The sequence below is a fragment of the Strongylocentrotus purpuratus genome, unplaced genomic scaffold, assembly GCF_000002235.5.
Source record: "Strongylocentrotus purpuratus isolate Spur 01 unplaced genomic scaffold, Spur_5.0 spur5_scaffold_4, whole genome shotgun sequence".
NCBI classification, from domain to species: Eukaryota; Metazoa; Echinodermata; class Echinoidea; order Camarodonta; family Strongylocentrotidae; genus Strongylocentrotus; species Strongylocentrotus purpuratus.
In genome coordinates this window covers 23,323,384-23,347,631 of record NW_022145610.1, presented here as the reverse complement: position 1 = coordinate 23,347,631, position 24,248 = coordinate 23,323,384, and the positions used below count along the sequence as shown (strand labels likewise).

Below are 24,248 nucleotides of genomic sequence, written 5' to 3'. Positions count from 1 at the left end.
TACAGTTTCGGCACTACTGCATTTTGTAAATTCTGTCTATACAATTACATTTCGTTGCATAACGGTTGATTGCAGCCACAAATTATCTTCTAGAAAATATCTTGTTTTTAAAAGACATGTGGACATCTCATTAGACCGATAGCCCATAACATTGACCTTGGCAGGTTTACCCGTCTCGTAGGCGGCTACTTGAGTACATGTATAATACATTTAATTAATTCTGCCACCAATCCCCCTAAAAAAATTATATATATATTTAGGCCAACTCGTAAAATTTGTCTTCACTTTGGCTGTAGATTAGCACAAAAAGAGGGGCCTTAAATATTAAGTACACTTTATGTTGCTTCATTTACTGGCTAGGGAAGTAGTGAAAATATCTTTGACTTTCCCACATGGTCTTGGAAGTACACAATTAGTTAATAATTCATTTTGCATAGGGTGGAGAATAAATTGAATAAAAAATCCATGAAATATGAAGAAAAATCATCCCCATTTTCTCTGTTTTTAGTAGGAATAACAAAAGGTTTTGTGTTGTACCACAGTATTAATGACCATTAAAAACTATCTCAGACTTTCGTCATTTGCGATACTTTTCAGTTCCCAAATATTTAGGGGAAAAGGAAATAGTCTGTATCATGATGGTGTTCACATGCATCATATTCATATATAGGGGGTATATACATTTACTGGTACTTGCCCTGGCCTGCAGCATGAAAGCACATTTACTTCCACTTTTCAAGGCTGAAAGGTCAAACTCCTCCCTCTCTAGTCTCTACCCTCCCCTCTTTCTTTTTTTCCATCCATTTTTTTTACTATTTTTTGCTCTTTCTTTACTATAATTGACCTTGGTAACAGAAAATTTCTATGTTTTTGCAAACGTAAGAACTGAGTTCGGAATTGATTACCATGCAGTAGGCTAAGTTAATTAAGCACATGTAGCCGGTGGTTTTTGAAAGCATAACAAACTTTATCCTCATGAAATATTGTACCGAGTATTTGTAATTTATGGTGGTAGTGTAAATTTGATATGCTTGATATCCTGGGCAATTATTTTATTATTGATCAGAATATAATAAGACTAAAAGGGATCATTGGGGGGGGGGGGTGGGTCAGTCATGAAAGGGGAACCTAACCTTGATAGTAAACTACTCTAGCAGAAAGCAAAAAAATAAGAGAAGCATACTGGTGAAAATTTGAAAGAAATCGGACCCAAAGAAAGAGAAAGTTCTGAATTTAAAAAAAAGTAGCAATCGTTACATAGGTTTGGCTAAATTGATAGTGGTGGACAACTTTCTCATTGGTTCCAACACACAAACTTACTAAAATTTCGACACAAAAAAATGTATGACTCCAGGATATTTTTGTACACAACAAATAGAACGATATCTGCCACTGCCTCACATTCCATTGACAAAATTGCCAATTTGAGATTCGCATACGGTAGCTGAATTAGTGGTCTCATATTTCAAACATTCATAACTTCTTATTATTCTGATTTATTTCAAACTTTCACCATTCTTCTTTTCATATCTTTTTTTTTCTTCATTAAATTAACTTATAATAAGGGTTGGATTGCCCTAGTAATGATGACCTATTTAAAACATTGTATTTGATGATATCTTTATCACATTATGTACCCTTTCCTAACCCAAGACTCTATACTTGATTTTCTAAAGGGGCAAAGGGCCCCAGTTAGAGCTTTAATAGCAATTGATTTTTGCGATTGATTGTACATTGTGATCAGTGTAATCAATCGCTAAAATTACCCACATGATCAATTGCTAAGCTTGGTGTTGCAGGGCCCATGCAGACCAAGATTTTAGAGTCTGTAGGCTTAAAAATTAACATATTGCTTTGACCATGGATAGTTACAACATTAATCTGTAAATTGCATTTTGATTAAAACTTTTCTTTTATGTCTCATATAGTCTCTTCTGACTCTACTCTCTTCCTGATTCATTCTTTATTGATATGATTGCGAAATATCTCTTACTCGCCTTGCACACCAGAGTCATTCTTCTTGCCGTCTTGCCCTTCTCGAATCCTTTTCTTATAAAGCCCCACTGCTACTAGCTTGTAACTACTTGCTCCCTCTACAGGTATATAGAAAACAATGCCTAATCGGTGACCATTGGTCCCCCATGAGACCTGAGTTGATGAGATAGCCACCTGTCAGTGACCACCCTGGGTGGTCTAATCTCTCCTGGCTAAACTAGTACAGACAGGCTTTAAACTGTTTCAGTCACCACGTCATCTTAATCTTCTACAGCTACCGTGTTGCCAAACCTCTTATTGTGAACTGTGAACCCCAAACAAATAAATATGCCCTGTTGTAGAACTGGAAGACTCTGCACTTATCCCATCTATCGCCGATTCTTCACACCAACTATGATTATAATTCTATTTGTTCTTTTGATCTTTCATCCTTTTAAATCTTTTATTATTTTCGTCATTTGTCATGTAACTTTTTTAATTAATATATTGAGGGGTCAGTGACACAAAGACGAAACTCCATTTTGGCCATTTTGAGGAAAAGTGGTTATGTGTCAGTGAGCACTTGGGCCTTAGGAGTTAAGTCTATGTTTCACTAGCCATTGACTTCAATGAGGTGTTGGGTGGAGTTAAGTTTTTGTGTTTCCTGGACAGCCCACATTTTTCTGAACATTTTGATATCAAATACTCATTTTGGCAAAATATAGAGTTACGTCTTTGTGTCACTGAACCCTCCATATATTATTTTGTATGCTAATGCATTTTATATTTATCTTTATTCAGTCATCAATGTTTTGTATCTTTAAATCCTCCTTGCAGGCTCGTCACACACCGGTGGACCCAAGCCAGCTCCTCAAGGCTCTCTCATCTCTTCTCAGTAAGGAAGGGGGCATCAAGGGTGTCACTGAGGTCACTAAAATACTCATGTAAGGCCCTTACGCTTTCTCAATTTTTCTTTTGTGATTGTCCTCTATCTTATTTTTGTTTATTTTTCACCTTACAGACACTTTTTTGTATTCTTTAACTCTTCTTCTTCAAGATAATCTGCCTCCCTAAATACTGAAGATTTTTGCAGATGCGGTATATACTCGGCCTGATTGGGGTGTGTAGGTGGAGCTGTATATTTTGTCCGCTTTCTTTGTCTGTCATGTTCATAGTGACACAGGGGTTTCCCCCTACTCTTATACGAGTAGTGCAGTGGATTCTTAACGTGCAAGGGTGGTGACTCTCCTGTACACAAGGCCTCCATTTAACGTCCTATCCAAGGGACTGTTTCATCCCTTACTTAAAAGTGGAAGTATACTGAAAAGGAAATCCAATCTTAAAAGCAAATAACTCTAAAAGAAAGAAGAGAAATCAGAGATGCAGACTGGTGAAAGTTTGAACGAAATCTGACAAAAAATAAGAAAGTTACGATTTTTCTGTAAAAGTTGTATACTTTATACGTATGTGGCACTTCCAATTAACTTAATCAGTAATGCTGGATTACCTTCCCATTTATCCCAACACGCAAAGTGACTAAAATGCTTTTGTTTGTACTTCCCCTTCAAAATCGCATTTTTATTGCTGAAAGTCTTCCGGATGGTTACGGAGTCAAAAGAATTGAAAGGATATGAATGTTCATTTGGCGTTCCATGCCAGTTGTTCACCATGCATGACTGCACTAAAGCAAAGGATGTTTGCCTGTACCAACAGAATCATTATGCTATGGTCCAAAGGTCGTCAACGATTTGTTGTGATCAATATATATGGAAAGACATGAAATGTGAAAGTTCAAAGGTCACCATACTCTGAAAAGATAGTATAGATTGAAGAGAGTAAAAACCAGGGGGGGGGGGTGTTTCACAAAGATTCCAAGTTGAACTTTTCTCTAAGTTGGACTTAACAATTATGGAAAGCTGTTAGTATTTATGAAAATATTTTGTGAAATTTATTTCGAAAGGCACAAAATATTGATTCAAATCATTCATATTTTCTATCATCAAGGAGATTTCATGTTCTTGATGTGGAATTTATAGAAGTCTAAAATACTTGGATTTTTGCTTTTTAATATATTTTATTTTAAGGCTTGAAATGGCTCTCCGTAATTTTAAGTCTAACTTCGACTTAAAATCTTTGTGAAACACCCCCCTGAAGAGTAGAAACCTGGTCACAAAGAACACAGATTGATGATGCTTAATTGTGACACTTATATATGAATCAATACAATTAAATACTTATGTCATTTCTTGTTTTGACAGATTGATGAGGGGTGCCAAAAAGATGGTTAGTCGTTGTATCTACATGAATATCCTGATAGCTACAAAGGCGAGTGCTGTACAGGAAAAGTGAGTATGCGTAGGAATCGGGATAGTCGATACTCGCATTTAAATGATTTACCTTTTTTGGCTGGGGAATTGTAAACATTGAAGATAATTTTCAAAGGTAATGTTACATGATGAATTAAATAGGGAAGAATCTGCGGAAACTTGACAAAAGAATGAAATGTAATAAGCATTACGAATGGCATTTATTAATGTATTTAATTATGAATGTTCAAAATTTCACAATTCATTAGAGTTAACATCCCATGAAAAAGAATATAATATAACAAATCATTTTCAATTTTACATTCCATTTGAATTGACTTCACATGAAAAAGAATGTAACAGGGTTTTATCAAAGACAAGTTGCAACTATTATACAGTTTGAAGAGTGAACACACAAAGGTAATGAAACAGCATATCAATATATAATATCATATTATTGTATAATCATTTCTTTTTTGTAACTTCAATTTTTGTTCTCTCTCATTGTCTCTACCTCTCTCTCTGTCTATCTATCTCCCCTCCTCTCTCTCTCTCTCCATCTCCATCTCCATCTTTATCTCTCTCTCTCTCTCTATCTCAGGTTCATAGAGGAAGGTGGTTGGGAGCTTCTAAACACCTGGCTCCAAGATGCCAAGACGGAGGAGCAGAACCCAGTCATCTTAGAACTCATTAAAGTCTTCAAAGAGCTTCCTGTTACCATAGATATACTCAAGAAGGTAAATAAAATATTTTTGTTTGTTGTTGTTTTTCATTTTAAAGAGAAGTTTAATTCATTCTTATTTCACAAAAGTTAGTCAAACCCTTTCAAGGGTTATGTGCTACTATACGTGTAGGTAACCTTAAGAAAGTTAGTTCAATTATTCAGTTAGATTGGGGCCTTATTCATATAAACTCACAGTTATAAGCTACTGAAATCATTGCATTTGATTGGCTGTGATCAAATTTGTCGTAGAAATTTAGCATTTTGTATTGATAACGAGAACCTGGGCCCAGATCAAGCCATTCATAAAATTCAAAGAGCTTCTATTTCTCACAGATATCCTGAATCAAGCAAGTTCAGTTTTGTGTTTAGTTCTTGAATTGAGCAGGTTTACCAAGCTGATATATCAAAGTTAACTTACATGTGTGATTTAATTTTTGTCCTCTCTTCTACCAGAATAATACTGCCAAAATTATCAAATCATTCAGCAAAACTGAAGGGGAAGATGGTAAGTTGGTCATTTATTTAAGTTTATTATTTAGAGAACAAATATTTAAGATAAACCCTAATGAATAATTCATGTTGTGAGATGCTCCCTTGTGTGTAGATATAAATCATACAGCATTGAAAAATATGGGTACCGGCATAAAATGTAACTGGTTCTGATTTTACATGTACATTATACATGATCCAAACAAAGCTTTGGATCACAAATTGGGGGGGGGGGGGGGGGATGCACAAAATCGTTTTTCATTATTAGTATTGTGTCATTGTGAATGTGCCTTATGAGCCTTAGTCCAATTCTTCAATCATAATTTGCTTTTAAATCTTTCTCCAATGCTTAGTTCTGCTGCCGACCAATTTGTATACATTCACTTTTTATACATCGGAAATTGATACTGCATAGTAACAGGGAAGTGATATTTCCATGAACTAGCTGGGTTTTCAGCTTTCGCTTCCCTGTTTAGCATTATGCATTATTCCAACTTCCTTACACATTGCATCATGTTATCGCGTCTATTTTTGTATGAACAGGAACTCTTTGTGTCAATATGAAAGGGCAGAAGGGCTAATTCTTACATGTTAATGTAAACCTCAATTGTGTGTAAGAATTATTAAGAGTGGCCCCAGAGACCTCTGCTTCATGAAACTTCCTTGCTTTAAGAACTGAAGTCCACTCTTAAAGGCACCGTTTAACAATGTTAAATCTGAGATGCATGGCCCTACGTGTTATCAGTGTCTGTGATATGGTGTAATATTGAAGCCCTAAAAAATTGCTCTTCAAAATGATCATAAAGTGCCTCAAAATGATCATAAAGTGCCTCAAAAAAGTAAAAATCTTTGAGTGACCCGGTTTTACCATACTAATTTTCCTGAATAGTAGTGCAAGAAAACGTTTTTTTTTAATTCTTGTAAAAGTCATGGGGTTCCTGACTGACCTAAAGGTTTATAATTATCATTGCAGCATGAGCTAAATCCAGGATCTTGTTTCAGAATCTGAGACAAAGATACCCAATCCTTTAAACCATTCACTTCTGAATTATCTCATTCCCATAGGCTTTAAGGCTATGGGTTAAGTGGGTGCCATTCCAGACAAGTTGATAAGCTGCATAGAATTGTTTTGTTCATCATTCTACAATACTTCATCTCCTAAAATGGCTTCTCTCCTCATTTTGAATCAAACATGAATAAGTACTGGCACTGTGTTCAATGTGCTTAGCCTAGGTCAAACACACACCATTGTGGGGATTGGTGTGATAATGACTAGATGGGACCTAACTCACCCATTGCTGATAGTTCCCATTGAAGTACACAAAAGATCTGGGACCCGTTTCACAAAGCCTTTTTTCAATGACAAAAATCAGTTAGAAATCTGCTGATAACCAATCAGAAGCAAGGATTTCAGTGAGCTTATATTAACAAAGACTGTCATTTGTCACTGATGATAAGTTCTGTGAAACAATACCCTTCTGTTCAATACCCTTCTGTTCAATACCCTTTATACCCCAGGATGATGGGACACTATTGTAGTCTGTTCTTAATCCCAGACATCCTTTGATTGACCTTTGTATCACTTCCTGTGGTGAGTCACGCTCTATTAATTACTTCTTGCCCCTTCTATATAGAACTCAAGGCCATGGCAGACGACCTGGTTGCGACATGGAAAGGCATCATCAGGACTTCAAATACTGGTGAGTTCATTGATAGACAGACAAGTGACACACAACAGCTCAATTCAATTTGAAAATGTTTGTTATTATAGCACAAGCATGGTTCATACAAATATAATTTTACATGAAAGACAGCCATGGCTGTAATATTCATGTTTACATGCTGGCACAATAGATAACACTTTTAAAGATATGCATGTAAAAAAAAAATAGCAATATAAAAATGGGACTTAGATTCTGTAACTAAAAACCCTAAACACATTGCACAAGTTTTCAGAAATACAACAAAAACATGAGCTGTTATTGTTTACAATCTTCCTATTATGTCATAAAAGTCGATACAAGCATGGTAAAAAGATTTAAATAGGTACATTTAAAACAGCCGACTTGGGGGGAGGACACAAGCACTTACATGAAGTATACCTGCAATAATGATAAATGTAAAAAATCAAACGAGTTTTTCAACTTTTGTTGAGTATATCAACTAAAAATGATAGTGGGCTATTTATAAACAGCTAGTGCTACAACCCCATCAAAGCATAAACTGAACAATACAGGCATTCAGACTTTCCATGTGCTATCATAGAGTTGAACCATCTAAGTTACAACATCGTTAACTCCACATCAATCAGCACATTCATGAACGCCACTCGTAGAGCCTTCTAAAACAATGGAATATAGGAAACTTTGAGTAGAAAACATTTTTGCTTCAATGGAAAAGATTCACAAATATTTGTGTATTAGAAAACTTGCCTGCTGTACTTAGGATAATGCAGAACCTAGACAAAGTTTCACTTCCTCTATACAGTATAAGCAACATTGTTTTGCCTTCAATCAGTGTAATTTTTTTTCACTAAAGCCTTCTAAAGATTTTCTTTTAGAAAGTAACTTCCTTTACAAAACTAACTTCTTTTAAAACTTAACTCTTAGATGATCTCTATGAGTTATTTTGAGTTTTAAAAGATGATTTTTATCAACTGCTATGTATATATTTTGTTCTCTGTTCTTACTTTACCATTTATCTATCCTTTGAATCTCCATGTATTCTACAGATAAAGTAGACAAGGAAAAGTCACCTAGTATGAAGAAGAAGCTCAAAGCAAAGAAAGTAGGAAAGTCCTTCAGCAATGACGGGGACGCAGACGACGAGAGCGAGGAACCGCTCGCCAAGAAGTCGCGGCTGGGTTCAAACGACGACGAACCAATGGACACAAGCGATACAAGCAAACCCTCGAGGCTGAGGCATCCAAGTGATTCTAGGACGACCAGAGCAGGCGCTGCCAACAAAGTCGCTACCAGGAAAAACTCGAGCGAGGAGCCGGTTAAGAAGGAAGGAGAGGGAAAGAAAGAGGATGTGGTGAAGAAAAAAAGGGCGGCGATTATGAGACCGGCTCATTCGAAAATGCGTTTAACAGGTATGTAAAGCCAAAATCAGGAGTTCATCCTATAAAAAGCATTCAAAATTTGGTGTTGAGTATTATGGAATTTCTTCTTTTGTTGATATTCCAACATATACATTGAATAACTTAAGAAGGATGATTTAAAAGATCTTGATATACAGTCAAACCTGCTTTAGTGACCAACCCTCTACAAAGACCACCTGTCTACAACAAGCATATTTTGTGTTTCCCTTGAAAATGGTTTCTCATTGAAACATGTACTAAAGGAACCTGTCCACAAGTACCACTTTTTGTGTTTCCCTTGGGTGGGTCGCTATAGACAGGTTTGACTGTATTTGAATTTGTCATAAAATATACATCTGATTTCAATGTTCATAAGCAAAAAGCAAAACATTAATTTTTCAACATACTGGTATTGTGATTTAAATTGAGATCTGCAGCCTCAGTGGCACCAATTTTTATTCTGATATTTGCCTTTTGATTGACAGGATTGGAGAAAGAGTCAGAGCTACCTCTGCCAAAGTTCAAGAAGAAGGCCCCCGTTGTTCCCCTTCCCAAGACGGAGAAACCTATTCCAACTCTGACAATTAGGAAAGATGGGTAAGCCCTGATATTCAATTTTGCAGTACATGCTCCTTTGACAGTTCTTTATATTAACTGTGGACCCAACAGACCTAGCCACAACCCTAAACCTAACTCCAGTCCTAGACCTAAGGCTAATGTATATACCCAATTCTTAGCCCATGTTCTAAGTCTATCTATTCAAGGGGGGAAGGAAGAAAAAAGCCCTGGAAAATTGCTGGAGCATATGTCATTGTTGCTTTAATGTGGCCAAATCTCTTTAATAGTTGCCTTGGTTCTTTGTGTACATTCTTTGTGTACATTTGTGTATATTGTACTATCTTCCAAAATATTTTTGCCATCTCATTCCTCCAGAACTACCTCCACACATACAAATATCTTGATATGTGGTATCCCTATTTTTAATGCTCTCTGTATCCCTTTGGTATATCAATAAGAGGTGATCGATAAAGAATCGAATTATTTTTATTCTCTTTTTTCCTTTTTTTTCAGTCCAATTTTCAGCAAATCCTTGTCTCCCACTGAAAAGAGACCCAGACCAGACGAGCTTACCAAACCAGGGGCTAACACTCACGGCAGAATTAAAATCATACCTGCCAAACACAAATGTAAGTATGACTGGGTTTTAATCCTTCCATCTACCCTCTATTGGGAGTGTTACATTAAGTAACTGCTTAGTCATGTAGTTCAAACGCTTGACTTGAAAAGGGAAGGTCATGGGTCAAAGCCCTGGTGCAGTGATCTACATTTTGCCACTCTTCACCAGGGTGTTAAATGGTAGGAAGGTTGTTTTGGGATGACTGAGTGCTGTATCATGGTAGCTTGGCTTGAGCTGAGTAATGATTTGATTGCAAGGCCACCAGGGAGAATGGTATTCATACTGATGTGGTAAACAAGACATATTATGTTATTGGTATCATCATTATCTTCATGAGGTGAAAGTAAAATGGCAAATTGAGATCAGCTGTTCAATTTCATGAGCCTGACACAGAGCTTGTCCAATTTCCCACTACAATATGTGAATCTTGCATAACAAGCCGTATAAACATTTAATGTCCTATTGTCCTTTAACAAGGTATTAATCTTCATTTGCCACACTCGACCCAGGTGAGGTAAATGGGTACCTGGCAGGAATTTATTCCTTGAAATGCTGGAGCGCTGTAATGGCAGCTAGGCTAAAGCCAGGGTAATAATAAATGCACCTCGGAATAGAATTTTTAGATAGACAGCGCTATAAAAATGTCTATTATTATTATTATTATTATTAAATGGTTTTGATATTTTGATACCACAGTACAAGAGAGTTCTGGCTTCCTGGATGCCCTCAACGCTCCCAGTCTGGTGGTGAAGAAGAAGATCCCCAAGAAGGTTGCAAGGACCAACTCAACCGGCTCCGTCAAGGCAAAGAGCCCCACTCCACCAGAGGTAGGATCACTGTTAAATATGGAACGTTGACATCAAAGCCCTGTTTCATAAAACATGTTACAGTCAACTACATGTATACAGGTCTGATAATTACCCAAATTAAATCGGTTTTCCGATTTTTTATTTTTTATTTTTTTTATATTCTACCCGATTTTACCCCTATTTTACAAATTTTTCTCTTATTTTCCCTTTTTTACAAATTTTCCCCTGATTTTCTTACTCAAAAGGGGGGGGGGGGGTTGTTAGATGCCATTCTTTTTCCCCCGATTCATTTTTTCCCTTCTTTTTTACTAAAGGGGGGGGGGGGAATGTCTTTGAAGACAGGTTCCTTTAGTACATGTTTCAATGAGAAACCATTTTCAAGGGAAACAAAAAATGTGGTCTTTGTAGACAGGTGGTCACTAAAGCAGGTTTGACTGTATCAATAGCAACTGCCACAGATCTCTGACAAATCAAAGCAATGGATTTCAGTAGCTTATAACAGTTACTGCTTCTTGTTATTGACAACAAGTTTTATAAAACAGGGCACTGACTGTTCTTTAGGGCACACACATAAGCATGCTCTCAACTTGCCTCCTTTCTCGTATATTTGTTTCTTCTGTCAAATTCATCCTCATTTATCTGTTTGTTCTTCTGACTCTTCATCCTCAACATTTATTTTCCTTTGGCTGTATCAGCATATTCATTTAGTTAGCTCCAGGAATCTGCTCACTTTAAATGATACACATAATCTTAAAGTCTCAAAGTCTCGCAAAGGGATTAATAACCTGTCTTTTCCAACACCTTCAGACTTTAAATACCCTTACCCAATAGACCGGTTTACTAACATATTCAAATGTATGCATACTTTCTAAACAAAGGTGGTTCTTGACGACCTGAAAGCTTGCCTGAGGCTTACCCAACACAGCAACAAGTAATGTATGCAGAGTGGATTCCAAGTTTTGTAGTTCATTCATTAATAACAGGTTAATGGAATAACCCATCACTAGGTCCCCAGGAAAGAAACATCCATAAATTGGTCTATTGAAAGGTCATTCGCTGTTATTTGAAAGCAAAATCATTGATGCATTTCTCCATCCTCTATGCATGTATGGATACATTTTCCTATTAATTTTTCTTCTTATTTCGTCCATTTTATTCACAGGAGATCAAAGTGGAACCACCCAAATGTAAGTTGAACAAAATCCTTTATAATCTTTGGATACTCTTTTTCTTTGTGATCAAACAGTTATTCATTTTGTTTAAAGAATTATTTGAGATGATAAGTAGTAATAGTGACAGTTGTTCTAGTTTATACCGTTTCAATATCATTACAAAAATTATGTGAAAGTTACATTGAATATCATGTTGGCAGTTTGGTTGACTGTTGACAAGTCAACCTCTGAAAAGGGTAAAAACATACCACAACATACATTGCACAGAAACGTGCAAGTGTCTCCTATTCCTACCACACCATAACTCCCATTTCGTCTTTACTTTCCATTCCAGTTTCCTTCTACTCCTCCAACCAACCTGCCGAAGAAGAAGAGAAGAAGGAGGAGGAGGCCGAGAAGATGACGGTGGAGACGGATCCCAAGGAAACCAAGGATACCAAGGAGCCCAAGGGAGGCAAGGAAGAAGGTGACATGGGGGACGACTGGAACGAAGACAGACCCATCACGATCGGCAAGAGCAATCTCAAGTTTGGTCCATCCAAGAGCAAGAAGAGTGTGAGATGGAAGGAGGAGACGGACTTGGTGGATGTTTATTATTTCGAGCTGGATGAGACGGAGAGAGGTAAGGAATTTGTTTTGGGCTTTTTATTTCAAAAGAAATTGTTTGCGTTGCCATGTTACATGGTACGTTGACACACTCAACCATGGTGATGTAAATGGGTACCTGGCAGGAATTAATTCCTTGAAATGCTAGAGCGCTGCAGTGGCCGCCTTGCTAAAGTCAGGGTTATAATCGGGGCAGCACCAGGAACGTCACAATGTGACGGACATGTGCGCTATATAAGAAGCCACCATTATTATTATTATTATGAATCGTGTGGTGACCCGAACCAGTAATTATTATACATATTATTATACATAGATTCCTTCACATACTGCATACAGATCATTGGAAAACGAGAATAAGATTTTTACTGGCAAACACACCATTTGATTATCTCTTAAAACAAAGCTCCATTTCATAGAAATCAAAGCAGAGATCATGTTATTGTCTAAGAAAAAATGGGAGATGGCGTTGTCAACGCACTGTCAAATGATTGCATTTTTTCTAAAAGTAAAATAAGCTTAAAGCCCCACTGTACTACTTGTAGCTACTTGCTCCCTTTATATAGAAACAATGCCTAATCGGTGACCATTGGTCCCCCATGATCTTCTTTTACTTATGTTAATTTAGAGCTGAGTTGATGAGATAGCCACTGTCAGTGACCACCCTGGGCGGTCTAATCCCTCCTAGCCAAACTAGTACAGACAGCCTTTAATATGTTTTCTGTTTTGTTTCAATCCAGTCAATGTGAACAAGGTAAAGGACTTCCAGGATGCTATGCAGATAGATAAGATGAATGAGAAACAAGCCATTAAGAACGCCATCAAGATGGCCGGACATACAGACGACGAGGAGAGGACCAATGGCAAGGTCACGCTCGAGTACTTCCAGGTAAGCATGCCCAAGATAATTTCCGGTGACGATCGCTCAGCAATCAATTTCAACTCTTTTGTCAGAATGAATTATTTCAACCGTAGACTTTACCTGACCCCAGCTCTATATATTTGATGAAATACAACCTGTAGCGCATATTGCCAGATTTAATGTTGAAGGACTGTTATGCAATGTTATGTATTTGGATTTAGAATTCTTTCTTATTTTTAAAGAAGAAAGTGGTCAATGCATTGTGAAGTTTATCCCATGAAAAACCTTTTATTTCCTTATGTAGCAATGATACAATTAAATTGAATATTAAAATGTATGTCGAAATTCATTTATGATAAATTGCATAAACTTAGAGGAACAGAAAGAGTGGATGTCAAAACACCCCTTCAAAGTTGCTCACTCTCGTTTACCATCTCTCACACACTATTTATCTCTCTCTATCTCTCCCTCCCTCTCTCTCTCTCTTTCTCTTTTTCTCTCCTCTCTCCCTCTCTCTACTTCTCTCACTACTTCTCTCTCTACCTCTACCTCTCTCTCTCTCTCTCTCTACTTCTCTCTCCCTCTCTCTCTACCTCTCTCTCTACCTCTCTCAACCTCTCTCTACCTCTCTCATTACCTCTCTCTCTACTTCTCTCTCTCTACCTGTCTCTACCTCTCTCTCTTTACCTCTCTCTCTTTACCTCTCTCTCTTTACCTCTCTTTCCCTCTCTCCCCTCTCCCCCCTCTCTCTCTCTCTACCTCTCTACCTCTCTGCCTCTCTGCCTCGTCTCACAGTGGAGGAGACCAGTGCTGATGGAGCTGCCGGGCGTGCCTGTGTCCTACGGGTGTAACAGCCAGGAGAAGACCGTCCAGACCAAGAGGGAACAGATGGTCCTCAGAGAGATCTTCTTTGATCAGATGAACCTTCCTCTCACCCCCAAGGAGCCAGACCCCGAGGTCAAGAGGGGCTTGGAGGAGACTGGCCTCATCCCCCTTGAAGATGTAAGTTGGAGAATCATTAGAATAATAATAATAATAGCTTGTTCTTATATAGCGCTTTTCTGGACCACAGGCCCTCTCGAAGGGCTTTACAGATATATATATTATTATTACTCTCTTCGATTGAGGTGTCTCATCAAATAGTTGATCTATAGCAATATTGTAGTCTTCATTGGAGTCGCGCTTTACAAGGATATTGTCTCTATAGGTGTCCTAGTCTAGCGCATAAGTCTATGAACTGTTCAGCAAGACATTGAGGGTCCCTGCCATAGCTCTTTCAGTCCATAGGTAATAGGTGTACAACATACATGTACATGTGGTGAAGCAAATGAACGAGGTGTGTAATTGTGAGATAGCGTCATGCCAGTATTTATGTGTCTTATGTTTTTATGCCTCCGTTACGAAGTGGTCGGAAGCATTTTGTTTTCGGGTTGTACATACGTCCCGTTATTGTGATCGTGTTATCTCTAGAAGCGATTGTTGGATTCTTGCCAAACTTGGGTCATGTATGTATCTTGCAGAGCTTTTTCAATGAGAGCTGTTTTTTTTTAATACTTTTTCCTGGGCTCTTTAGAGCTTTCTAGGGTTAAACCACTCACTACTCCCATCTCCTTTTGTCCCTCACAGGAGTCGAGTGCAGAGGTGCCTGATGTAGAACCCCTCTTCATCGGAGACCAACCTCCATTTATGCCGCCCCATGGTGGTCCTGGTAGCAGCGGTGGCATAGGGCACGGTGGTATGAGGGGTACTGGACTCCTGGGGCCTGCACCGGGGGGACACCCGGGGGGGCACCAAGTAGGGCACCCAGGGGGTTCCCCTAGGGGGCCCATGCAGCAGCAGCAGCAGCAGCAGCAAAGGCCACCACCAGGCCAAGGGAACACCCCACCCTCACCCAACACCACCATCAAGAACGTCCAGAACCTCCTGGCTACATTATCGGTGAGTACTTCCAGCAGGATTTTGATATAAAATCTGACGTTATGGTCACTTGCTGTCCCATAGGTTGCCTGGAATAAAGAAAATTCAACAAAAATCATCCTGTGTTATTTTTCTAGTTATTATGTACGATACAAGTTGTTGTAAGGCTATCAATTTGATAGAATTCCCAAGTATACTGTTACGATATGCGATATCCGGTATCCGTGGTACTTGAATAAACAACATGTCTACCAAAACAAACCAGACTACCGAGTCTATTTATCCTGAGTAATCTACCCAATACTAAGACCCTTAAGCTCATCTACTAGAAATGTTTTTGATGTTGGTGACATACAGGACAAAATGCCTTGAGCATGCCCTGTTATATTTTGGACTTCAAATTACGCAACAACATAAACAATTCCTTTTCATTGTGCTTTCCTATACCAGTAGTTTGAGGATTGAAAAATAACCAAATGATTTTCAATTTTGCTTGCAGGAGGGTGGAACTGACAATGCTGGAAGTGATCTTCTAAAAAAAGAAAACCTCGACAAGCTGAAGGAAATGCTGGAACCTTTCAAAAACCAAAACCCTGGTGGTATGTACTCGCATCCATTTTGTCTCCTTCGGTTTTTACAGTTAATTGTTTGAGCCACTTTGAGTAATGTATAATTCTCTGAAGAACAAAACAAAAAAAGATCCATGTACTCTTGTGAGAAGAGAGATAACAAATAAGGAATATTTTAGATGGGCCAATGTAAACAATAATAATAATAATAATATAGGGGAAAAAAAATCAATAAATGCCAGATACGGGAAAATCCAATTGACACCATGCCTCGGTCAATTCTTGAAGGACATTTTTTAAATGTTTTTTTTCCTCCAAAACCTGTAACATCCATTGGTACGATTCTATGTTGTATCAGGAATACTGTCAACATATGACCTTTAAACTTTGACCTTTTTTAATCTCCCACAGACAATCAACAGAGAGAAGACGGTAACGCACCCCAATTCCATCCTGGCCATGGCCCAGGACATGGTCCAGGTCCAGGCAACTTTGGTGGACCAGGAGACTTTGGACCTCACAACGACCATGGAGGGCCATTTCCTCCCATGGGACCAGATGGGCCAATGGGTATGGGTCCAGATGGACCTATGGGTATGGGACCGGATGGGCCTATGGGCATGGGACCAGGCCGTGGCCCAAGACCAAGAGGTCCACACTTTGATGGTAAGGGATTCATAGATTTGTATGGAATAAAACCAAAAGGGGCTGGCTAGTTTAAGATCCCCAAAATGTTGCATATCTTTACAAAGATTTTAGTTATCTTTATATGAAACTATGTTGACTTGTCCCTTTTGTACCTACCTGAAACAGATAGAGAAAGATTTATACACCTAATATGTGTTTAATTAATGCATGACCAAAATCTTAAGTGTGAAGATGAATACAAAATCTTTACTTATAGGAAATGTACATTGATAAATACACAAATCCTGAGAAATTCCTAAGGAATACTTGCTGATATGTTTCCATAAGTAAACAGTATTGTGTACAGTATATATATATTTAGGTATTGTTGTTACAGTAGTGTGTATATAATCCGGATTGTTTTAATATCAACCACCGACTGTCAGAATAGTGTTAACAAAGAGTTGAATTTTGTAGCTTTCAGGGGACAGTGTACTGTACTTGCATCCTTTCTCCCTGTCTGTCTTAACATTCTTCTATTATATCCTTCCAATTACCCTTCATTGCTAAAAGTTGATCAATAATCCCTTTGCATTCCTCTTTGGTAACAGGACCTGGCATGGGACCCGGTGGGCAATTCCATCCACAGTTTGGACCCGGTCCTGGACCCAATTTCCCTGGCCCCCGAGGCATGGGCATGGGACCTCCTGGTAGGGGCGGCGGCTTCCCAGATAGGGGACGTGGCCATCCAGGCAGAGGGATGGGCCCTAGGGGGCCATGGAGAGGGGGAAGGGGCGGAAGCAAAGCTAATGATGGTAAGTGATATTATTTTTCTTCTTTTGTCTTTCTTTGTGTACTTAGATCTGGACCACTGTTCATCATAATGATGACTCGACCTGGTCTTTAAAATGATCTTAGAAATATTCATTTTAAAAAAATGAAAATGATTTTTAAATACAACAAGACGAAACTTCCATTCACTACAAGTATCTTACCGTGATTGATCGGTTCCTCCTCAAACTGGCAGTATTCATGTGACATGAAGCTAAATAAGTCTTGATTTTTCAGGAGAAATGATGAATTGTTTTACCAAGAATCAAAATTTGAAGATGCCGTTCGTCAATGTTTTGCTCCTGTACTGTTTTGGAGATGAATAATCTCATTTCCATGACCCTTAACATTTAAGGATGAGGCTTTAAAGCTCATCTGCCATAGTTTACAGGAGGGATTAGACCGCCCTGGCGCCCTGTAAGGTCACTGGACAGGTGGTTATCTCATCAACTCAGCTATCAGTTAACATAAGAAAAAGAGGATCATGGGGGACCAATGGTCACCGATTAGGCATTGTTTGTTATATAGAGGGCGCAAGTAACTACAAGAAGTGCAGTGGGCCTTTAAGAAACCTCTGCCTCATGCCATAACAGAATGGCATTAATAAGGGAATTCCTAACATGCTTTAAGCAAAGAGGAATGTTTCCACAATATCCATTTGCCAGGCACATGATTAATTTAATAAGCACTTCAAACTTTGTAGCTCTCCTAATTCCCAATGTTTTTATTTTTATCTTTACCCATAGGTCGGAGGCAGGTGTGTTATCACTTCCAGTCTGAGAGGGGTTGCTTGAGAGGAAACAGTTGCTTCTTTCTTCATCCTGGTGTTAACCAACCTCCATTATGACGACGCTACTCCTAAGACCCCGCCCATCATCCGTCCACCAACAATGGAATGGGGAGAGAAAAGAACTTGAGAACTTATGAGAGGATGTTTTGAAAGCAAAAGAGAGTTTTGAAAGCGAAGAGATCTTGGATCATGCCTTAAAGGAAAACAAAGTTTAAAACGAGCTATGGACAAAGACAGGAGGATGTTTTGAGTACCAAAAGAGTCAAGAGATCTGGATCGTGCCATTAAGAAAGAAAGAAAAAGAGACATTCAAAACTGGCCATGAATTAGGAGAACTGTTTTGAAACAGTCTCAAATGAAAACAAAGTTTGCCAATTTGATGACTCTACTGAAAATCAGCCATCCCTTTGTGCTCTAGGATTGGATGCTTAGTATCTAGACAGCAATCTCTCGTTATAGTTCGTCATGCAAGGAAAATCACCAACATTTCTTGTGTTTTTGGTAGATTTTCTTGAGGTGTGACATTTTACCGCTTGAAGTCTATCCGACCACGATCCCACCGATGTTCTGCATCCGAAACAGGAAGGTGACCTCTTCATGCGAAAGTTTCTTCCTCTTCTGGGACTGTCCAACAAAGCTGCAAAGTGAAGATGGGATAAGAATTGATTCCCAGAGTAAATTCTTGGACAAGAAACGTATCACGGATAATGTATTCAGCAACCAAACTACAAAAGCTTCTCATTTATTGTCTTCTAAATGACAGGATGAACCAAATCTTCAAAGATGTTCAAAGCAAGAATTTGTATTAGTCTTCAAACTTTTATCCAAGTGCTATGGCGATTCAACTGTTCTTCAATTGCATCTAATCTTGGATAAACTATGTACGGCTATCTTGTCAAAATTCTAAAGGCATTTTGCTCAAAACATTTCAGTCAGTCTGGAGAACAATTATGGAAAGCAAAGAGTAACGGCATGCATAAGATTTTTCCCATACGACGTAATTTTGGCTTTTTTGTATCAAGTCCCTTTATTGTCTCCGATCCTTGGTACTCCATAGACTTTGCACGAACATTTCAAAGGTCATTAGAGACTTCTCTACACAACTAAGATGCGGTGCCCATGCAAGAAGCAAATTCATATTATGATACATACAGATGTGAAGAATAATGCAAGGCAGTGCTGTAATGGTCAGGTGTATCTCACAACCCCATTGCATCACTGTTTATTCTTAATTCTGTGATATTCAAAGAGAAAGAATAGATGGTATGGTGATATCTACAGCCAAAATGTTTTACTTTAGAGACTCACAGTTTATAGGAACTAACAATCTATTCCCATCTTGCCGATACTACCAGTCGATTGTTTGATTTATGAGCATTTTCCCCTCCTGAGTAACGTCTTCAGTCTTCACACAGCATAGCTGTTGAGTCAGGCGATATTTCTCTTGATGTTTATAAGTGCTTGAAATTCAAAAGCACTTTATTTTGTGCAGAAATTAGTCCATTAATTTGACGATTCATTATTTAAAAAATATATTCTATTGATCTAAGGGTTCATTATTGAATTTAATGATTACTCTACAATTAATTGATTTGTGGTGCAAAGTCCGGCACAAGCTCAATGTTTGCCAAATTTAACTAATGTAAGAATGAGCAGCAAAATCATTGATGATATATGTTGTGATATTTTGAAATGCTTTTTGTATGCTTATAGAGAGAGGATTATATTTTTGTACAAGCAATTATGACATGATTTTTGCTTTGTTGTTATTTTGTCTTGATGTTCTGTCGCCTGTGATATCTTCATCCTGCATCTCGTGAGAGGATACCGGTATTTAGATTTCCGTTCTCATCTTTATCTCTATGGTAAGGAGAAATATTAGATTAATGAAGTGATGTGTTGCCTCAAAGCACTCAAAGTGCAGAAAGAGAGCGAACATTTCTGAATCATAAGCTGAACCGAAAAGAAAACATGGTGAATTTTGAGAGCTTAAAGCCCTTCTGCACTAGTTTGGCCAGAGGGAATTAGACCTCCCTTCAAGGTCACTGACAGATGGTAATCTCATCATATCAGCTCTCAGTTAACATAAGAAAAAGGGGATCACGGGGGACCAAAAGGCACCGATTAGTTTTTTTTTGCTATATAGAGGGCACAAGTAGCTATAAGCAGTGCAGTGGGGCTTTAAAGCAAAAGGGGTAATGGAAAGAAAGGGTGCGTTTGATTTAGTGTGGCCTTTGATCTCTCTCCATCCTTCCCATCTCAATTAGTGGATACTGGTATGCTGACTGCCTTCATTACTTACATGTACTATTTCCTAAGGAGCAAACTTGGAGGAAGAAGTGATAATATGATTTATAACATTCACAAGACAGAAAGGGAAAGTTATTACAAAACACTAAGTCAGGAATACCAGTTTTCAGGCAAAAGCCTGAATTCAGGCCCTGGCGATTTATTTTCAGGCCATAGTTTAGGTTTTTTGTGTGCAAAATAGCTAATTCTAGGTGATTTTCAGGCCCTATGAATAATTCTAACTGGCATCTCTGACTAAGTAGTTCAATGTAGAGGAATGAAATATATGAGTAGCTTAGAAAGAAAAGGGATGAAAGATATGTAGTACAAAGTAGGTATGGGAGATTGTGAGAAAGGGAATGAAATCAAATCAAAGAATCTATAACCTCGTACAAGTGTCAGAAAAGAACGAAAACTCACACATACATTCACGCTTCAGCTGAGAATGACATTATTCATTAACTTTTCTCTAGAATTTTCACTTTCCTTTTCCATCTTTTCTCTACTTTTACTCTTATCTTTGTATCCTGTCTAGTAAATATGAATAAAACAAAGGAAAAAAACCCTCATCACACATTTTCTTGAGCACTAGAAATAAACCCTAGCTTGTTAATGTCTGTATAAAACATGCAAAGTAGTTAGGGGGGGGCATTTTTTCACATGCAAATAAAGTCGACTCAATGATAGATTTTCCCATTTTCTAAAAGGAAAACTTGTAAAACTTGCCAATTATCTTATAGACAATGGCCTTGGGTACTTCTTTAGTGGAAAGAAAAGAAAGAAAAGATTAGATGGTATGAAACAAATCCTTATGGCTCAAGCTTTTTTCTTTTTTTGGGGGGGGGGGAGATGAGTAGGGGAGTTGTACAGCAAATGGGGAAATTGAGAAAGTAATAATGAAAGCTTACCCCGCCCCATCCCCTCTCAAAAAAGAAAGAAAAGAAATAACATATAAATATTATACTACCTTGGTAGGGGAGCTTGAACATTTAAATTAACGTGATGATGCCTGCCCCCCCCCCCCCCGAGCATAAACACATCTCATAATGTACCATCACTCAATAAAGAATTAAATAGAATATAAATGAAACCAATTAATCAGTAACTAGGACTAGTTAGAGCTTTGATTATTAGATAAAAAATAACGCAAAAAGTATCACTTCAGAAAACTTTTAAAAAATCTTCTACTTCCATTTTGTCTAAGCTTTGAAAATCATGCCTTTTCTTTTTCTATTTCTATTCGTTCATGGCGTAAGGTATTGAGTCGTAAATGCTGTTCTACACCTCATTAGATACTAAGTATCGCGTGTATATGTTACCCCCCAATCTCGGTCTTTCAATTCTCATATCCATCTCTCCTCTCACATTTTGTTCGTAGATTGATATTACGTCATACTTCTTTCATGACTATTCGAAATGTGAATGCAATTCAATTCACAAATTACATAGGTTTAATAATGTTATATTGTTCCACGGGCTGCACAAGAGTCAATCGTAAACAAAAATAGATCGCCTTGTAAAGGCTTGTATAAATAAAAGACTCAAAATAGATACAAGATGACAATTATGTCATTACAAGGAATATAAGACCTGAAAAGCCTCGCAAAGGACGGTATGAACGGGGAAAGAAACGATGTAACAATGCTGTTCGTTGTGCGCAGTTTTGCATGGCAGTCACAGTAACTATAGGGCTTCTTGTAACGTAATATAGTCTCGCATATGTTATGTATCGTAGATTTGGCTTCACAACCCCCAAAACAGCTATGCAGATTTATAGCACGTTTAATTCATCTGTTTCGATATTTTGTTTGTTTGTAAATGTTTAATAAATATGTAATTGTTCTATTTTGTGAGCTGAAGCGCCAATCATTTGCATGATTGTATAAATGTCACTGAAAATGTTACAAAATAAAGAAATGACATTATTTGTACTATACATTCTGGTTTTGTATTCATGATTTGTTTTATTTACATAGCCTACTTAGAGAATGAGAGAGGAAGAGAGAGGGAATGAACGTGAAATGGAAAAAGAGAGAACTGAAGGAGAGCTGGGAGAAGATAATGTGACATGAAAGTATTCTAGAGGTCGAAGATCAGCAAAGTCTTTAAAAGAAAAGAGAAACGTTTCCAACTTGCGTCATTAGGCTGGCAAACAAAACAGAGGAGAGGTCATCTATACGATCCGTTACCAAGGAAACGACACTCATTGATGCGATTCTCCATAGCATACTTGGTGACAGTGTTCGATTACAGGAGAGTGTAAAGCAAGAGAAGCGAAAATACTCAGAAAGTATTGGAGCGAGACAGAAAGCCATCGACACTGGCGTAAAGTTTTCCTCACAGCTCAGTCATTCCTGCGATTGATAATTCATAATCTTTTTCTAGAAGAAGGAAGATTCGTTCTTCTGTTCTTTAAAGAACAAAGAAGATTCTTTACTCGCAATTTTTTAAAAGAAGAAAGACTTTTGTCGAGTCGTAGAAGCTAAATGCGTTAAGACGTTGTTTCACAGTACAAATTTCGACGTTTTAGTCCCTTGTTTTGTTAGTGTATGCTTTGTTGTTGTTTTAATGGTCTGTTTGTTTTCCTTATTTTGCATACGAAAACTACCGTTCTAGTTATCATGAATCCTATACGATATTTTCATCCTTATTAATCGAGAAGAAGTAAGTTTGTCCTCGTTCTAGAAATCAAGTGTCACAGCAGAAAGACGATGAAAGAGGAAACTTTATCGGTAGGAACATGCAGACAAATTGAAGATCGAAACAGCATTAAGGGACAGAAGAGAACCGAATAATTTAAGTTTTTCAAGTTTCAAGTTTTATTTATCCTACATTTTACAAAAAAAATAAAAAATAAAGGTAAGAATATATGATGGAAACAAAAAGATTGAGGAATAACATGATAAGAATTTAGGAAAATGTCGGGTATAGAAGCAAAACGAAGATGCATGCAGGACAAGCATAAGTGAGTTATGTTAGCTATAGGAAAAGCAAGATAAAAGCAGAGGGATCCCTTGTTCAAACAATAAACCTCATAAATCGGGAAAATGAGGATATAGGGAAGCGATGAAAAGGTCGGGAAGAAGAATGGTAAGAAAAAGGCAGTAGATGAGCTAAGAGAAGCAAGAAAAGAGCTTATTAAACTTTTGTTCAAACGATGAACTCCATAAATCCGAGAAAAATAAATAAAAAGGAAACATTGAGGAGGCTAAGAAGGAGACAATCTAGAATAAAAGCTAGAAAAACCACACACAAAAGAGCGCCAGGAAAATGCTTTTCAGACTTTTGATCATATGAAAAACCTCATAATTAAAATCGGATTTTCTCCTTTTTTTGTGGCGGAAGTAAGCTAAAAGGGTAACGGTAAGAAGAAGCTATGGATGTTTGCCAGGAAAAGCAAATTATGAGCGGATGGGCATGATTTTTAAACTTATTTTTGATGAACTTATTATCGTAAGTAGGAAACAAATAAGATTTCAGGAAAGCAATAAAGAGGCTAGGAAGTAATATCGGTAACAACAAGACAAAATGAACGGCAACCTTAATCGCCTTGACCCAGTAATCCAACCACTAGGGGGCGAACGAGTACCCACTTGGGATTAAGATTGGGGACACGAAGACACCCTAACCCACGCGTCAAGTGTGAATCTCGAGTCTTGTAGAGTTGATCTTCCGTGAATTCTATGTCTTCTTGGGCAATGATAGCTTATCCTAAGAGCTTTTGAGAAGATCGTGTCCCCATATCAGACGAGGGTTCTCTTTCATTGTTCCCGCGGACTAGGTTTTGAAATGGAGTGCTATGCCTCGATTTTCTATTAAAGAGGTCGATTATCTCTCCTTGAAATTATCATGGTTTCTATGCAACGGGGTATTTCAATATTCAAAAGCTCTCTTTTCACCTTTCACTTTAGTTTAGTGTTTCTTGAAAGTGGTCACATGGATCTGGATATATTATGCTTTTTCTTAAAATGTTCTGATTCAAGCAGATTCAATTCTATATCCTTTCCTTGCTCTCAGCTTTTAC

At 37.8% G+C, this 24,248-nt stretch overlaps 1 protein-coding gene across 2 annotated transcripts in view; it reads left to right on the top strand.

Annotated features, from left to right (window-relative positions):
* Positions 1 to 19,682, top strand: part of LOC575274 (serine/threonine-protein phosphatase 1 regulatory subunit 10) — a 29,560-nt gene extending 9,878 nt beyond the window's left edge. Inside the window, exons 3-20 of one of the 2 annotated variants that reach the window (XM_030997434.1) lie at positions 2,812 to 2,918; positions 4,233 to 4,319; positions 4,882 to 5,017; positions 5,458 to 5,509; positions 7,128 to 7,193; positions 8,225 to 8,587; positions 9,061 to 9,172; positions 9,647 to 9,762; positions 10,449 to 10,579; positions 11,724 to 11,748; positions 12,068 to 12,355; positions 13,080 to 13,228; positions 13,997 to 14,203; positions 14,828 to 15,139; positions 15,618 to 15,717; positions 16,099 to 16,353; positions 16,926 to 17,129; positions 17,892 to 19,682. In XM_030997434.1, the coding sequence (XP_030853294.1) occupies positions 2,812 to 2,918; positions 4,233 to 4,319; positions 4,882 to 5,017; positions 5,458 to 5,509; positions 7,128 to 7,193; positions 8,225 to 8,587; positions 9,061 to 9,172; positions 9,647 to 9,762; positions 10,449 to 10,579; positions 11,724 to 11,748; positions 12,068 to 12,355; positions 13,080 to 13,228; positions 13,997 to 14,203; positions 14,828 to 15,139; positions 15,618 to 15,717; positions 16,099 to 16,353; positions 16,926 to 17,129; positions 17,892 to 17,992 (2,811 nt within the window). In that variant the 3' untranslated portion in view covers positions 17,993 to 19,682. Of the gene's footprint in view, positions 1 to 2,696; positions 2,919 to 4,232; positions 4,320 to 4,881; positions 5,018 to 5,457; positions 5,510 to 7,127; positions 7,194 to 8,224; positions 8,588 to 9,060; positions 9,173 to 9,646; positions 9,763 to 10,448; positions 10,580 to 11,723; positions 11,749 to 12,067; positions 12,356 to 13,079; positions 13,229 to 13,996; positions 14,204 to 14,827; positions 15,140 to 15,617; positions 15,718 to 16,098; positions 16,354 to 16,925; positions 17,130 to 17,891 lie in introns of those variants that run through there. The other variant, XM_030997432.1, reaches the window with a different exon arrangement.
* The last annotated feature ends 4,566 nt before the right edge of the window (positions 19,683 to 24,248 follow it).